The following is a 16,203-nucleotide window of genomic DNA, read 5'->3' as shown; positions in this document are numbered from 1 at the left end:
GAGTTGGGGAGGCTGTCATTTGGGCCCTATATATGGGCAGTACTGGAATGGCCAAGGCAGCAGCTAATGTGGTGCCAAAAATGGCAGCCTTTATATGTTAGTAGAGTTATCCTTGGGCCAAGTAGGCTTCTTTTTGTAAAATGTTCCTGTATGGGGCCAGATGGATCTTTGGATGTTGCCGGTACAGGTATCGGACCCCTTATCCGGAAACCCATTATCCAGAAAGCTCCGAATTACGGAATGCCCGTCTCCCATAGACTCCATATTAATCAAATAATTCAGAATTTTAAAACTGATTTCCTTTTTTTATGTAGAAATAAAACAGAACCTTGTAATTGATCCCAACTAAGATATAATTAATCCTTATTGGATGCAAAACAATCCTATTGTGTTTAATGAATGTTTTATTGATTTTTTAGTAGACTTAAGGTATTGAGATCCAAATTACAGAAAGACCCCTTATCCGGAACACCCTTGGTCCCGAGCATTCTGGATAATGGGTCCTATACCTGTATTATGTTGTGAGTTAATTCAGGCCAATATGGACCCACAGCTAGTAACATTTATTGTACCTAATCCCTTATGTCAGAATATAAATATATTAACCCTTAAAGAGTTGGCGCTCATGAAACACTGCCAGTGATAAAATCAACCAATTTATTTGTTACACAGTAATGAGAAATTCATACATTAAAAAGTACCAATAAAAAGTATATAGTGTGCACTGGGGGAAAGGAGCTGCGCTGCCTGAGGTGTGAGGGGAAACAAGTGACAGGCTGTGTGACTGCTGAATGGCGGGGGCGGGGCTTCCCTCAGCTCCGGGCTGTAGGGAGGGGGAGGGGCTCCGTGCCCCACTGCCTCACTCTGCTCTACTTCCTGCCTTTCACCGGCCGAGCTCAGGCTGCTAACAACCGGAGGAGCCATGTTTTGTTTCGGATCTCTGTGAGGAATTCCCGCGAAACCCATATAAGAATTTACCAATTAGGAAAAAGCCCGGGAAATCCTGGTGACGTCGCGCTGTTCCGATTGGCCGGGGGGCGCGCATGCGCCTGGCAGCTATTGGGCTGGGGAGAAGGTCGGGGTTCCGTGTGGGTGTCGGTGTTACGGGTGAGGGGAGGGTCACGGTACCGGGGTCCATGCTCTGTTCTTGTAGCGGCCCGAACCCTCCCCCACACGGGCCTGTTGTGTTTCCCTGGTTTCCCCAATGAGCCCCCCAGAAGGCGGAGCCTATACTCTCTGAGGGACCTGCGCCAGGTGAGTGTGACGTCACCGACCCGCCGTGATTCCCAAGCGCTGTAACCATAGTAACCAGGAGTAACGTTCTACTCTTTCTACTAGTGGGGGAGTGTGTACCCCAATATCCCTACCTACCTACCCATACCCTTATATACTACTGAGAGAGTGTGTATGTACCCCAATATCCCTACCTACCCATACCCTTATATACTACTGAGAGAGTGTGTATGTACCCCAATATCCCTACCTACCTACCTACCCATACCCTTATATACTACTGAGAGAGTGTGTATGTACCCCAATATCCCTACCTACCTACCCATACCCTTATATACTACTGAGAGAGTGTGTATGTACCCCAATATCCCTACCTACCTACCCATACCCTTATATACTACTGAGAGAGTGTGTATGTACCCCAATATCCCTACCTACCTACCCATACCCTTATATACTACTGAGAGAGTGTGTGTGTACCCCAATATCCCTACCTACCTACCCATACCCTTATATGCTACTGAGAGAGTGTGTATGTACCCCAATATCCCTACCTACCTACCCATACCCTTATATACTACTGAGAGAGTGTGTATGTACCCCAATATCCCTACCTACCCACCCATACCCTTATATGCTACTGAGAGAGTGTGTATGTACCCCAATATCCCTATCTACCTACCTACCCATACCCTTATATACTACTGAGAGAGTGTGTATGTACCCCAATATCCCTACCTACCTACCCATACCCTTATATGCTACTGAGAGAGTGTGTATGTACCCCAATATCCCTACCTACCTACCCATACCCTTATATGCTACTGAGAGAGTGTGTATGTACCCCAATATCCCTACCTACCTACCCATACCCTTATATGCTACTGAGAGAGTGTGTATGTACCCCAATATCCCTACCTACCTACCCATACCCTTATATACTACTGAGAGAGTGTGTATGTACCTCAATATCCCTACCTACCCATACCCTTATATACTACTGAGAGAGTGTGTATGTACCCCAATATCCCTACCTACCTACCCATACCCTTATATGCTACTGAGAGAGTGTGTATGTACCCCAATATCCCTACCTACCTACCCATACCCTTATATGCTACTGAGAGAGTGTGTATGTACCCCAATATCCCTACCTACCTACCCATACCCTTATATACTACTGAGAGAGTGTGTATGTACCCCAATATCCCTACCTACCCACCCATACCCTTATATACTACTGAGAGAGTGTGTATGTACCCCAATATCCCTACCTACCCATACCCTTATATACTACTGAGAGAGTGTGTATGTACCCCAATATCCCTACCTACCTACCCATACCCTTATATACTAATGAGAGTGTGTATGTACCCCAATATCCCTACCTACCTACCCATACCCTTATATACTACTGAGAGAGTGTGTATGTACCCCAATATCCCTACCTACCCATACCCTTATATACTACTGAGAGAGTGTGTATGTACCCCAATATCCCTACCTACCCATACCCTTATATGCTACTGAGAGAGTGTGTGTACCCCAATATCCCTACCTACCTACCCATACCCTTATATACTACTGAGAGAGTGTGTATGTACCCCAATATCCCTACCTACCTACCCATACCCTTATATGCTACTGAGAGAGTGTGTATGTACCCCAATATCCCTACCTACCTACCCATACCCTTATATACTACTGAGAGAGTGTGTATGTACCCCAATATCCCTACCTACCTACCCATACCCTTATATACTACTGAGAGAGTGTGTATGTACCCCAATATCCCTACCTACCCATACCCTTATATACTACTGAGAGAGTGTGTGTGTACCCCAATATCCCTACCTACCTACCCATACCCTTATATACTACTGAGAGAGTGTGTATGTACCCCGATATCCCTACCTACCTACCCATACCCTTATATACTACTGAGAGAGTGTGTATGTACCCCAATATCCCTACCTACCTACCCATACTCTTATATGCTACTGAGAGAGTGTGTATGTACCCCAATATCCCTACCTACCTATCCATACCCTTATATACTACTGAGAGAGTGTGTATGTACCCCAATATCCCTACCTACCTACCTATACCCTTATATGTACCCCTAGCTACCCTACACTTCAGGGGAATTGTACATTTCCTATGGGCATAAATAGGTACAAATACACAGTACAGCTGCCCCGTAGAGCTTACGCTCCATCGTGTTACAGGTAATGGTGCCAGTGAGTCTGTTACTGGGGCTGATATTCTGGACCCATACTCTATAGGCACTGGGCCAATGGGACTGGTTCCTGTATGGGAAGCCACATGGGGTAATTAGTGAGTCGGTAGCGGCGACTAATTTATACCTGTACTGGTTGTTTAATAGAGCCTGGCTGTACCCCCCTATACAAGTGAATAATATATATATTGCCGCTTATCGTCTTCTTACACGACGGTTGTTTTTCCTGACGCAGATAGAGATACTATTGGGTTTTATGCCAAAATATGTTTCATGTGTACGAATGATACGAGGATGGGAGAGCGCACTTTGCACCCATAGTGATTCTCTGGGGAATGCTGGTTATTACAGTATGTTATGGCTATTTCCCCATCTAAGGGCTTTTTTACTAACAGATGCTAAACTCTACATCCCCCATTGCCCATAGCAACCGGCCTGAAATTGGCCAACTACCAGTTAGATAATGAAACGTGTGATTGCTATGGGTAACTGCCCCTATGTCAGTAACTTAAGTGTTGGCTTGGCCCAAAAGGTGATGAGTTAAGGTGCCCATACACGGGCCGATTGTAGCCGCCAAATATCAGTCCCTTAAGGCCCCCATACACAGGCGATGACCTACAGGTGGGCGATATTGGGGGAATCCAGGATAATTCAATCGTTTGGCCCTGGGGTCATTATAATGATGGGCATAGGCAAAGTTGGTCTGGGGGCTGCATCAACGAGCCGAAGCGGTCCCCGATCCGATTAGGTTTTCTAACCTTCCCAATCAAGATCTGGTCGATTTCAGGCCAGATATCGGTCGGGCAGGCCTGTTGGTAGTCCCCATACACGGGCCGATTAGCTGCCGAATCTGTCTAAGGGACCCATATCAGCAACTGGAATCGGCCTGTGTATGGGGACTAATGACAGGCCTGCCCGACAGATATCTGGCCTGAAATCGGCAGATCTCGATCGGGCAGGTTTAAAAATTAGTCGGATCAGGGACCACATCGGCTCGTTGATGCGGTCCCCAAACCAGCCTATACCCGTTGTTCTAATTCGATATCGCCCCACCCGTAGGGGGCGATATTGGGAGAAGATCTGCTCGCTTGGCGACATCGCGTGTATGGCCACCGTAACACATGTAATATCATCTCTCTGTTATTAGACCCTCCTGGTATTACCAGCAACACATTCTAAGAAAAGACAAATAGTTGCCATTAAAACAACAGCTAATTCAAGTCCTTTGTGTAGGAGCGGTGACTTTGGTGTCCACACCCACAATGGGTGGGGCTGCCCCCCCCCCCCCAGGCACCCGCGGGAAGGGTGACTCCTCCCCAGACACCCCTGGTTAACCAAAGGCGCCCAGCCCGTAACAAAGGCGTATAGAGCTGATTGCTTTCCCTCCCCATAGAGCAGCTGTTTGTATACAAACACAAAGCAGCCAGTGACTCACACCTTGGGTACAGGCCATTTCCAGTACAGCAGCTCTTTGTTTTACTCTATTGCCTATTCTAAGCAACTTTCAGTTGGTCAGTATTTATTAGTTTTCCATCTATTTGCCCTGTTCTAAATCTTTGCAGCTTTTAAAGGGGGGGTCATTGACCATCATGGATGCTGTGTTCATATTCAGTCCATCTGGGGTCACACTGCTCGCAGGGGGGGGAAGTGAACATGCCTGCGGTTGGTGTTGTGGTTGAACTATAAAAGGCATAGTGTGCTCATATCATTTCCCTTTTATATCATCTCTTGTTTCTGTAAGGCTCTGTGTCAGACTGAGATGCTTCCTGGTATGTGGCACTGAATAATGATGGGGGGGGAGATTAAAGAAAGTGTGACCAGAACTCCCCACAAAAAAAAAAAATACATTAAAAGGTAGCTTCATCTTTCATAGTTTACTTCTAGTATGTTATAGAAGGGCCAATTCTAAGCAACTTTTTAATTGGTGTTCAGTATTTTTTTTTTTCTATCATTTTTAAATTATTTCCTTCTTCTAACTCTTCCCAACTTTCAACTGGGGGTCACTGACCCCGCCAGCCAAACAGCTATTGCTCTGTGAGGCTCCAGTTTTATTGTTATTGTTACTTTTTATTACTTTCTGTTTAGATCCTCTCCTATAAATGTTATTTTAGTCATTATATTAACTCTCTGTCTGTATATTCAACCCTATGTGTATTTGTGCCCCTCAGGATGCTGGGAGGGATGCAGAAACACCACAAAGATGCTCTGCAGCGGCTGCGGGTTACTCTGCTTCATGATATGATCATCGAGGAACTGGTTGAACATCTCGTGTCCAGTGGCATTCTGACTCCCATCATGCACAGTACCATCATGGTGAGAGGGGCTGCATTGTGCTTAGTACAGGGGAATCCCTATGCTGCCATAGTTTTATGGTATCTCTCTGTACAGGCTATGGGCAAACTTAGGGGGCTGTTCCTGCTGAATTGTGCTTAGTACTGGGGAATCCCTATGTGCCATAGTTTTATGGTATCTCTCTGTACAGACTATGAGCAAACTTAGGGGGCTGTTCCTGCTGAATTGTGCTTAGTACAGGGGAATCCCTATGTGCCATAGTTTTATGGTATCTCTCTGTACAGGCTATGAGCAAACTTTGGGGGCTGTTCCTGCTGAATTGTGCTTAGTAAAGGGGAATCCATATGCTGCCATAGTTTTATGGTATCTCTCTGTACAGGCTATGAGCAAACTTAGGGGGCTGTTCCTGCTGAATTGTGCTTAGTACAGGGGAATCCCTATGTGCCATAGTTTTATGGTATCTCTCTGTACAGGCTATGAGCAAACTTAGGGGGCTGTTCCTGCTGAATTGTGCTTAGTACAGGGGAATCCCTACGTGCCATAGTTTTATGGTATCTCTCTGTACAGGCTATGAGCAAACTTAGGGGGCTGTTCTGCTGAATTGTGCTTAGTACAGGGGAATCCCTATGTGCCATAGTTTTATGGTATCTCTCTGTACAGGCTATGAGCAAACTTAGGGGGCTGTTCCTGCTGAATTGTGCTTAGTACAGGGGAATCCCATATGCTGCCATAGTTTTATGGTATCTCTCTGTACAGGCTATGAGCAAACTTAGGGGGCTGTTCCTGCTGAATTGTGCTTAGTACAAGGGAATCCCTATGTGCCATAGTTTTATGGTATCTCTCTGTACAGGCTATGAGCAAACTTAGGGGGCTGTTCCTGCTGAATTGTGCTTAGTACAGGGAAATCCCTATGTGCCATAGTTTTATGGAATCTCTCGGTACAGGCTATGAGCAAACTCAGGATAGTGTTTTGGTTTATTCTGTTTGTATTACATGTGATAATGACATTAATACCTACCTTCTCTGTCCCTCAGGCTCACCGCAGTGAATATAAGCAAAATGTCACCTTACTGACCCAGCTTCCTAAAAGGGGCCCACGTGCATTTTCAGAGTTCTGCAATGCTCTGCACGCCACAGGCCAGAGACATTTAGCTGAACAGCTAGAGGAGGAGGCGCAGCAGCAGCAGATGGAGTCTGTTACGCCGGAAGTGAGTATGGGGTAACCAGATATGGGCCTGTTAAGGTTTCCTGAGCTTGAAACCCATTCTCTGCCATGTAGTGTAAATAAACAGACTGCTGAAATCATGTGACCTCTGAACACCCTAAAATTGCCAGTGACGGAGAAGACTGGCACATCATTGGATACACAGTTAAGCCCAAATGTTACAGCCCCTAAAATACTTAATGGTATAATAACTGGCAACTTGCCGTAACAGTTGGTTTCAGGCCCGTTTCTTACTCCTTGCAAAGAAAAGAGAATTGTCTGCACAGATCTGTATGGAGCAAACAGAGCCTGGGCTCCGGGCCATGACTTCCCTAGGGTTACGGAATGACTCCAGGCACATGCTTTGGCCTAACCAACTAATTTGATTTAGAAAATTCTCAGCTTGCAACCAGATGAAACCTTAAGCCACCTTTCTGCCATCAGCCAGACAAGAAATCCAGCTAGTGGTGCTCTCTCGTGTAAGCCACACACACAGCCCACAATGCTTTGTTTCTTTTCCTTTGGCAGCTTTTTTTGTTTCCCTGCCAGCTTTCGGATTTCCTTTCCAGCTAAGCAGCCAAACCCTGTTGCTTGCATGCACTCTAATGAAAACACAGCTCAGCTCCCCGGCTGTAATTTTGAGCATCCCTGCTAAATGCCTCTGTTACCAGCCCAGTGGAGTTCTGAGGTGCTTGTATTGAGTGTGTAACAGTGAGATTCTGAGCCTTGCTTCTCTGCCTGTATTGTGTGAGTGAGAGACAGTGGGGCTTTGGGCCTTGCTTCTCTGCCTGTATTGTGTGAGTGAGAGACAGTGGGGCTTTGGGCCTTGCTTCTCTGCCTGTATTGTGTGAGTGAGAGACAGTGGGGCTTTGGGCCTTGCTTCTCTGCCTGTATTGTGTGAGTGAGAGACAGTGGGGCTTTGGGCCTTGCTCCTCTGCCTGTATTGTGTGAGTGAGAGACAGTGGGGCTTTGGGCCTTGCTCCTCTGCCTGTATTGTGTGAGTGAGAGACAGTGGGGCTTTGGGTCTTGCTTCTCTGCCTGTATTGTGTGAGTGAGAGACAGTGGGGCTTTGGCCTTGCTTCTCTGCCTGTATTGTGTGAGTGAGAGACAGTGGGGCTTTGGGCCTTGCTCCTCTGCCTGTATTGTGTGAGTGAGAGACAGTGGGGCTTTGGGCCTTGCTTCTCTGCCTGTATTGTGTGAGTGAGAGACAGTGGGGCTTTGGGCCTTGCTCCTCTGCCTGTATTGTGTGAGTGAGAGACAGTGGGGCTTTGGGCCTTGCTCCTCTGCCTGTATTGTGTGAGTGAGAGACAGTGGGGCTTTGGGCCTTGCTCCTCTGCCTGTATTGTGTGAGTGAGTGAGAGACAGTGGGGCTTTGGGCCTTGCTCCTCTGCCTGTATTGTGTGAGTGAGTGAGAGACAGTGGGGCTTTGGGCCTTGCTCCTCTGCCTGTATTGTGTGAGTGAGAGACAGTGGGGCTTTGGCCTTGCTCCTCTGCCTGTATTGTGTGAGTGAGTGAGAGACAGTGGGGCTTTGGGCCTTGCTCCTCTGCCTGTATTGTGTGAGTGAGAGACAGTGGGGCTTTGGGCCTTGCTCCTCTGCCTGTATTGTGTGAGTGAGAGACAGTGGGGCTTTGGGCCTTGCTTCTCTGCCTGTATTGTGTGAGTGAGAGACAGTTGGGTTCAGGGCCGTACTGAGCTGCCTGTATTGTGCGAGTGAGTCCTGTAGCCATGCTGAGCTGCCTGTATTGTGGGAGTGAGAGGAAGCAGAATTCCATGTAGGGGCCCAGCCTTTAATGAAAACAAGACAGTGTTTCTGGGAGCAAATGCAAGTCATGTTATTTCCATGAAACAAGTCTGTGTACACAAAGTAATGCGCAGTTGGTACTCACAAACAGGAAAAACTACAGGCAGTTAAACTGCAGTTGGCACAGTCACATTCCATAACAATTAAATGTTTTTTTTTTTTGTTTTTTTTTTGCTAATGTTAGGCTTATCCTGCCTTCTAAGGGGTAGGGCAGCAGTTAGATGCACACAAGCCATTAGTATATACTGACAGATTCAGGAGTGGGGCAGAGTGATAGTAATTAGAAACTCATCTGCCCAACCTACTTAATATATACAGTGACTTGAAAGCATTGTTTTATAATAATTCAGCCCCCAAATGTGAAATAGCAAAGAAACTGTTTGTTTTTGTGTTTTACATCAGTTGTTATTTCCCAGTGCCGATACCACAGGCAAGAATTCTGTAAACGTTTAGTTCAGTTCACCTCCCAATAACACTGTCTCTCCTCCTTGCTCTGACCCCCAGGTACATGAGCGCAGCTTCCCGTTACCTGTGCAGGAGAGCACTCCCAGTAGGCCCAGGAGGCAGTTCTGCAGAGGTGAGACTGCTCCACGGATTGTGCTTGATTTATCAGCACTAGGCTGCACTTAGTAACTCTCCTGTCTGTCTCTCCCTGTGTCCCTCAGAGTACAATGAAGAGTCCATTGATGATGGAGATGGTCCAGGCACAGTTCAGCTATGCAGCGTCGACTTCTACCTTTCCCACCATCAGCAGGTGGGCACTCTCATTACAAACCTTTACCAACCTTTGTCCCAGACCTGTTGATCACGAACATGTTTGAGATTTAAAACAGAATTTCAAGTACACAATGTCCTGATCAGCTCCAGACAGGCCCAATATAGAGCATTGTTCTGTGGCAGCCTGTAACAGTCTATTTCACGCACTCTGAAAACTCTGGGAAAACAAATTAGTCTACAGTTGTAGAGGTGAGATTTTGTCTACCATGTATGATAAGCATACCATTAATTGGATAATGTCATCTATTTTGTTTTGGCTGAAGAAAGGTGTCTGAGTGTCATTAAAGGGGTACTGCCATGATATTTATGGGGCACTTACAGTATTATTTCTAAATGACACTGTTACACAGCAAATAATTCCCTCTGCCATTTAACCTTTTATTCTTGTACCAACAAATGTATTTGTAGCTGTAATATTGGTGTGTAGGCGCCATCTCAGTGCATTGTGCCTGAGTCTGAGCTTTCAGCCAGCGCTACACATTAGAACTGCTTTCAGCTAACCTATTGTTTCTCCTACTCCCATGTAACTGGAGGAGTCCCAAGCCGGACTTGGATTTCTTACTATTGAGTGCTATTCTGATACCTACTGGGAGCTGCTATCTTGCTCCCTTCCCATTGTTCTGCTGATCGGCTGCTGGGGTGAGGGGGGGGTGATGGGGGGGTGATATCACTCCAACTTGCAGCGCAGCAGTAAAGTGTGCCTGAGTCTGAGCTTTCAGCCAGCGCTACACATTAGAACTGCTTTCAGCTAACCTATTGTTTCTCCTACTCCCATGTAACTGGAGGAGTCCCAAGCCAGACTTGGATTTCTTACTATTGAGTGCTATTCTGATACCTACTGGGAGCTGCTATCTTGCTCCCTTCCCATTGTTCTGCTGACCGGCTGCTGGGGGGGAATTAGACCTGGGTGGCTGACCAGTCCATAGCAGAATAAAGACCCCTTGTTCCATGAATAAGACCAATTTCTATTGCAAATATGCAGAAAGTCTCTTGATCAGTTATTGGCCTTTTAATCTTATGCTCAGGACCCTCTCTCTCCCCCAGGCCTACAAAATGCATTCCTGCCCTCGTGGCCGGGCCCTAATCATCAGCAACGTTGCATTTGAGACCCAAGATCTTGATCACAGATACGGCGGGGAAGTCGATGTCGCCTCTCTGGAAAAGTTATTCAGCAGTTTGGGCTTTCAAGTGGAAGTTAGACGTAACCTTAATGCACAGGTAAAAACAAGGTACAATGGACCGTATCCTCTCATTTAGACTCTATAAAAGCTCTGTCAGATACAGTATCTGATGTCTAGCCCCTCCCAGCTAATACGTTACTGCAATTAACCACTGTATATTTAGCTACCCCTTCATTGGTTTCATCCTAATCTGCATTTCTCAAACTGGCTGCAGTGCTTATTGGTATCCGGCGCTGTCCCTGCACCCTGTTATTTCACTTGGGGCCGGATCTGTATGAACTAACACTAAGGGCGAAAACACACGGAGCTAATTAGTAGCAGCTACTTGTCACAGCTACTTAACGCCAGAAAATCCCCTGCCATAGATAGTACTGAGAATTGCCTCTGCTAAACACACGTAGAGACAATTATCAGTAAATGTTCAGCATCTATTTTAGTAGCTCCGTGTGTCTTCACACTAAGCCAATAGTTAAACAGCTGTGATTTAGTACAAGTTCTTTCAGAAAGCTCCTTATTCTAGAAAATAAAAAGCACAGCCCCTGACAATTATCAGTAAATGATCAGCATTGTCTGTTTTAGTAGCCTTGACAAGAAGCTGCTACTAGTAGCTGTGTGTCTTCTTAGGGTTAAGACACACGGAGCTACTAGTAGCAGTTACTTGTCCCGGCTACTAAAACAGACAGTGCTGATCATTTACTTATAGTGCCCTGCACCTCCCCTGATGTACCCTGCCCTAAGCCGTACCTCTCCTACTGTATTGTTGCAATATCCTGAAGCTTTTTTGTATACATTTCAGAACATGATGTCCCAACTTGGAGCCTTCTCTGCACTGCCAGCTCACAGCGCTCTGGACTCCTGTGTCGTTGCAGTTCTTTCCCATGGGCTCGATGGTGCTGTGTACGGGACAGATGGGAAACTTGTCCAGGTAACAAAAACAAAACTACTTGTCCGTGTAATGTATCCTTTTTTTCTTTAGAAGAAGAAAATTAGAAATAGCTGTGGCTGGGAGAATGTTCTGCCTCTGAACATTGGGCTCATTGTGCTGCACAGATTCAGGTGACCATAATGCAATTGGGAGAAATGGCAGGTCTTCATTGCCCCCTGCTGGCAGTTTCCATTATTCACTAATGTATTTTACAAAGTTTGGCTGCTTCTGGTCTGGCTGCCAGGTAGTCTGTATAGAACGTGCAAACTCCAACATACAGGCTAAAGTAAAAAAGTACATTTTTTGTTTAGTATGTTATAGAATAGCCAATTCTAAGCAACTTTTTAATTGGTCTTCATTTATTATTTGTTATAGTTTTTTTTAAATTGCCTTTCTATTCTGACTCTTTGCAGCTTTCAAATGGGAGTCCAGCAGTAAAAAAAAAAAAAACTATTGCTCTGTGAGGCTACAATTTTATTATTTTTTACTTTTTATAACTATATTCCAGTCTCTCGTTCAAACCACACCCTGGTTGCTGAGGTTATTTGGACCCTAGCAACCAGATAGTTGCTTAAACTCCAACCTGGAGAGCTGCTCAACAAAAAAGTGAGATAATTAAACTACAAATGTTAAAAAATGAAGACCATTTGCAAATTGTCTCAGAATATGACTCTTTAAAGGAGGAGGAAAAGTCATTTTGGCATTTTATTAGCCACATCAGTGCAAAATAGAACACTATATTTATTCTGCAGAAAGCATTACCATACCTGAGTAAAGTGCCCTAGAAGCTCCCTCTGTTTGTTTTAAGATAGCAGCTGCCATTTTATACAACATGTAGGTCTTCTGACTCCTGGATTCCTGCCTTCTATAACGAATTATCATTATCCCATTTCCCAGAAACTGCTTGTCTGCTAGAGCTCCTGGGTATAGAATTGTGTGAGATAGCTTTAATTGGTTGGTAGGGATATTGTGACTGGTTGTGTGCCTGAGCCTCTGCACTCTGTCTTGTAGCTGCAGGACGTATTCACAGCGATGGACAACGCTCACTGCCCGCAGCTGCAGAACAAGCCCAAGATGTTTTTCATTCAGGCCTGCCGAGGAGGTGAGCTTTGTATCTTTTCCACTGAAGCCCCCCAACAGTACAAGACAGGGGTCTTTCTCACAGTGGTGGGATTCTTTATGGAAATGAACACTGCTTATTTTTTGCAGGAAATGCAGGTTAACTATTACTGTGCCTGTGGTATGAGGCACAGTATGGGCACAATGTTACCCCTTCGTTACTGTCAGTGTAGGGTAGTCATGGTGCATAGTTCCGGCCAATACCTATATACTTGAGTCAGGAGAAATAAACGCTGTTTTTTAAAAATAAAAAAAAGCCTGACCTGCACAAGACCCCTATTCCCGCTCGTATTCGCTTCATTAGCTTTATTGCGCTGCAAAGCCTGTCTGGGTATAGGAAAGCATATCCGTTTTCTTAGGTAAAATTAGGTACCTCGACTTATATTCGGATCGGCTTATACTAGTGTATATATGGTATATTTATTCTGCAGAAAGCATAACCATACCTGAGTAAACAGCCATAGAAGCTCCCTCTGTTTGTTTAAGATAGCAACTGACTCCTGGATTCCTGCCTTCTGTAACGATTGATCATTATCCCAGTTCTGGCCAATACCTATGAGACTGTGACTAATGACCACAGTGGAGCTATCCTTGGGATTATGGGACTTGGTTGGTGCCCATGGAATCTTGTTGTTACAACTCCTATCTCTGTGTTCCAGAGGAGGCTGACCGTGGGGTGGATCAGCGGGATGGGAGAGAGCAGTCGGCTTCTCCAGGCTGCGAGCAGAGCGATGCCGGCAGGGAGGACATAAAAGTCCGGCTCCCCACACAGTCAGACATGATCTGTGCCTATGCCTGTCTCAAAGGTAAATTCTTGTTTGTGCTGGGGCCCCTGTCTGGCTCCTGCAGTTTAATAGTATTTCTCTACTGCTTATTCTTCATTTATTTCCCCAGGCACCGTGTCCTTGCGTAACACCAAGCGAGGTTCCTGGTTTGTGCAGGATCTCGTCTCTGTGTTCTCCCAGTACTCCAAAAACACTCATGTAGCCGACATGTTGGTCAAGGTGTGTATTGGCTTCATTTGTAGCAAGGCCCACATGCTTTGTGGCACTTCAGATGTTGTTGATCTAAAATTGCCAATGAAAATTTTGGTTCAGAAGGCACCTTCCTGTTCTAGGCTCTCACTGATATGTCTCATTTCAGGTGAATGCACTTATAAAGGAGCGCGAGGGGCATGCTCCCGGCACTGAGTTCCACCGGTGCAAAGAGATGTCAGAATATTGCAGCACATTGTGCCGTGACCTGTATCTCTTCCCTGGCATTGGGCCCCCCAAGTGATTCCCCCGGCATTACTGCCCAGGAACCAGCCACTTCTTTTGTACATTTTTTTTTAATGTAATATAAATGGTTTATTTTTACAGAAGATTTACATGTTTTTTGCTCGTCTTCCATATTTGTGATCATTTTACTTTTTTAAAATTCCTTACCGTTTCTGGTGTTGCAGACGTTTGCCTGAACAAGATGTCTTTCCATTCCAAAGACTGTATTTTGGACCATATTATAAGTAAGATAAAGCCACTGCCTGAGATCCGTTCAGCCAAAACCCAGCAGTGGGTATAATGTTTTTTTTATATTGCTTCAGCCGAGAGCCAGAGATGTGTATTTTGTTATCCCAAGATCCCCTCAGCCCAAAGCTAGAGGCATGTATTCCGCTATCCCAAGATCCCCTCAGCCCAAAGCTAGAGGCATGTATTCCGCTATCCCAAGATCCCCTCAGCCCAAAGCTAGAGGCATGTATTCCGCTATCCCAAGAACCCCTCAGCCCAAAGCTAGAGGCGTGTATTCCGCTATCCCAAGATCCCCTCAGCCCAAAGCTAGAGGCGTGTATTCCGCTATCCCAAGATCCCCTCAGCCCTAAGCTAGAGGCATGTATTCCGCTATCCCAAGACCCCCTCAGCCCAAAGCCGGAGGTGTGTATTCCGCTATCCCAAGATCCCCTCAGCCCAAAGCTAGAGGCATGTATTCTGCTATCCCAAGATCCCCTCAGCCCAAAGCTGGAGGCATGTATTCCGCTATCCCAAGATCCCCTCAGCCCAAAGCCGGAGATGTGTATTCTCTAATCCAGAGGATTTCTTCTGTTCCAGGATCCCTTCAGATCAAGCCAGTGGTTTGTTTGTTTTTTTAAACAAGGATCCACTCAACCTAATGTCAGCCGTGTGTATTCTGTAATTTTCAAAGATCCATTTCCTATGGCAGTATAATACTCCAGGAGGTAGACTCCTGAAGAACTTTTGGGACACCCCTACGTTTCTCTGTGTATTGTAACTGCCCGACGTCCTGCCAGTATCATGATTTTGCTGCACTTTGACTCTCTCTCAGGTCTGTCTCGTTATTTGTCACTGCCACGTACTGTAAATTTTATACTTGGCCAATCACTCTGTCGTAGCACTGCGGGACCTGTTGCAGTAGAGTGTCTCGCCATTATACCATGGAAGGCCAGCACTTCAATAAACCTCTATTTTATGATTTAAGTGTTTTTTTCCTTTCTCTTTCTACATTTTTAGTACTACAAGACTGGTATGGTTGTTCTTTCAACTGTCTCATTACTGCTCAGTTCTGTATGCTTTAGTTGCATGGTATATCATGCGTAAAAGTGAATTCACAAATCCCACTTAGAGAGTGCTCTGCGGGGCATTGCTGGTTCTTGTTTTACTGATTTGTGAACCCAAACTGTCTCTGAAGGAAGTCACCTCATCAGATCAATGTATGATTGGTCATTGATTGTATTTCTGCATGCCCTAAGATGGCCATTCATGGGATGGCACTGACTGCCCGCTCAAGAACAGTGGTTTTCCTTGTCGACATTTTGTTAGGAAAGTCACTGTGACCCTATAAGAAATTATGGCTTTTTGATACAGAATGTATTTGCTTAAACTGGGCCTCCTGATTTGAACTTGTATTCTCTCTTTTGTGAAATTGTTTCCGATCTCTTTAGGTCCCCATAGACGGGCCAATTTTTGCTGCCGAAATTGGTCCCTTAAACCAATTTGGCAGCTAACCGGCCCGTGTATGGGCACTACCGACAGGCCTGCCCAACCGATATCTGGCCTGAAATTGGCAGTTTAAAAAAATCGTTTGATTGGGGACCCCATCGGCTCGTTGATGCGGTCCCCAGACCAACTTTTCCTATACCCGTCATTATAATTCGATCGTTTGGCCCCAGGGCCAAACAATCGAATTAGCCTTGATTCTCCCGATATCTCCCATCTGTAGGTGGGGGATATCGGAAGACGATCCGCTCGCTCGATCTTAAGGTGAATGGGGACCGTTTGTCCCTCCACCATTCTCCTTTACTGAGTTCCTTCAGTTTGGCTCTTGGTTTCTGTTAATATGCTGGTAACTCCTCTCTGAACTTGATGGAGATGTATCCGTATCAGTGTGCCAGGCACAAAATTAATGAAGCAGGCGCCTTATGCCTCCCTGGTATTTTT

At 45.7% G+C, this 16,203-nt stretch overlaps 1 protein-coding gene across 1 annotated transcript; it reads left to right on the top strand.

Annotated features, from left to right (window-relative positions):
• The first annotated feature begins 649 nt into the window (after positions 1 to 649).
• On the top strand, positions 650 to 15,243 carry casp2 (caspase 2). Its single transcript, XM_012953709.2, has 11 exons — positions 650 to 1,254; positions 5,641 to 5,785; positions 6,799 to 6,972; positions 9,275 to 9,347; positions 9,436 to 9,524; positions 10,592 to 10,765; positions 11,525 to 11,653; positions 12,665 to 12,755; positions 13,432 to 13,578; positions 13,667 to 13,776; positions 13,916 to 15,243. Exons 2-11 carry the CDS (start codon positions 5,642 to 5,644, stop codon positions 14,048 to 14,050), a joined length of 1,266 nt encoding a protein of 421 aa, XP_012809163.2. The 5' UTR covers positions 650 to 1,254; position 5,641; the 3' UTR covers positions 14,051 to 15,243.
• Positions 15,244 to 16,203: the final 960 nt, after the last annotated feature.

Source organism: Xenopus tropicalis, chromosome 7, assembly GCF_000004195.4.
Source record: "Xenopus tropicalis strain Nigerian chromosome 7, UCB_Xtro_10.0, whole genome shotgun sequence".
In the NCBI taxonomy this organism is placed as follows: Eukaryota; Metazoa; Chordata; class Amphibia; order Anura; family Pipidae; genus Xenopus; species Xenopus tropicalis.
The sequence above is the reverse complement of the archived record's forward strand: the minus strand, read 5'-3'. Positions and strand labels throughout refer to the sequence as shown.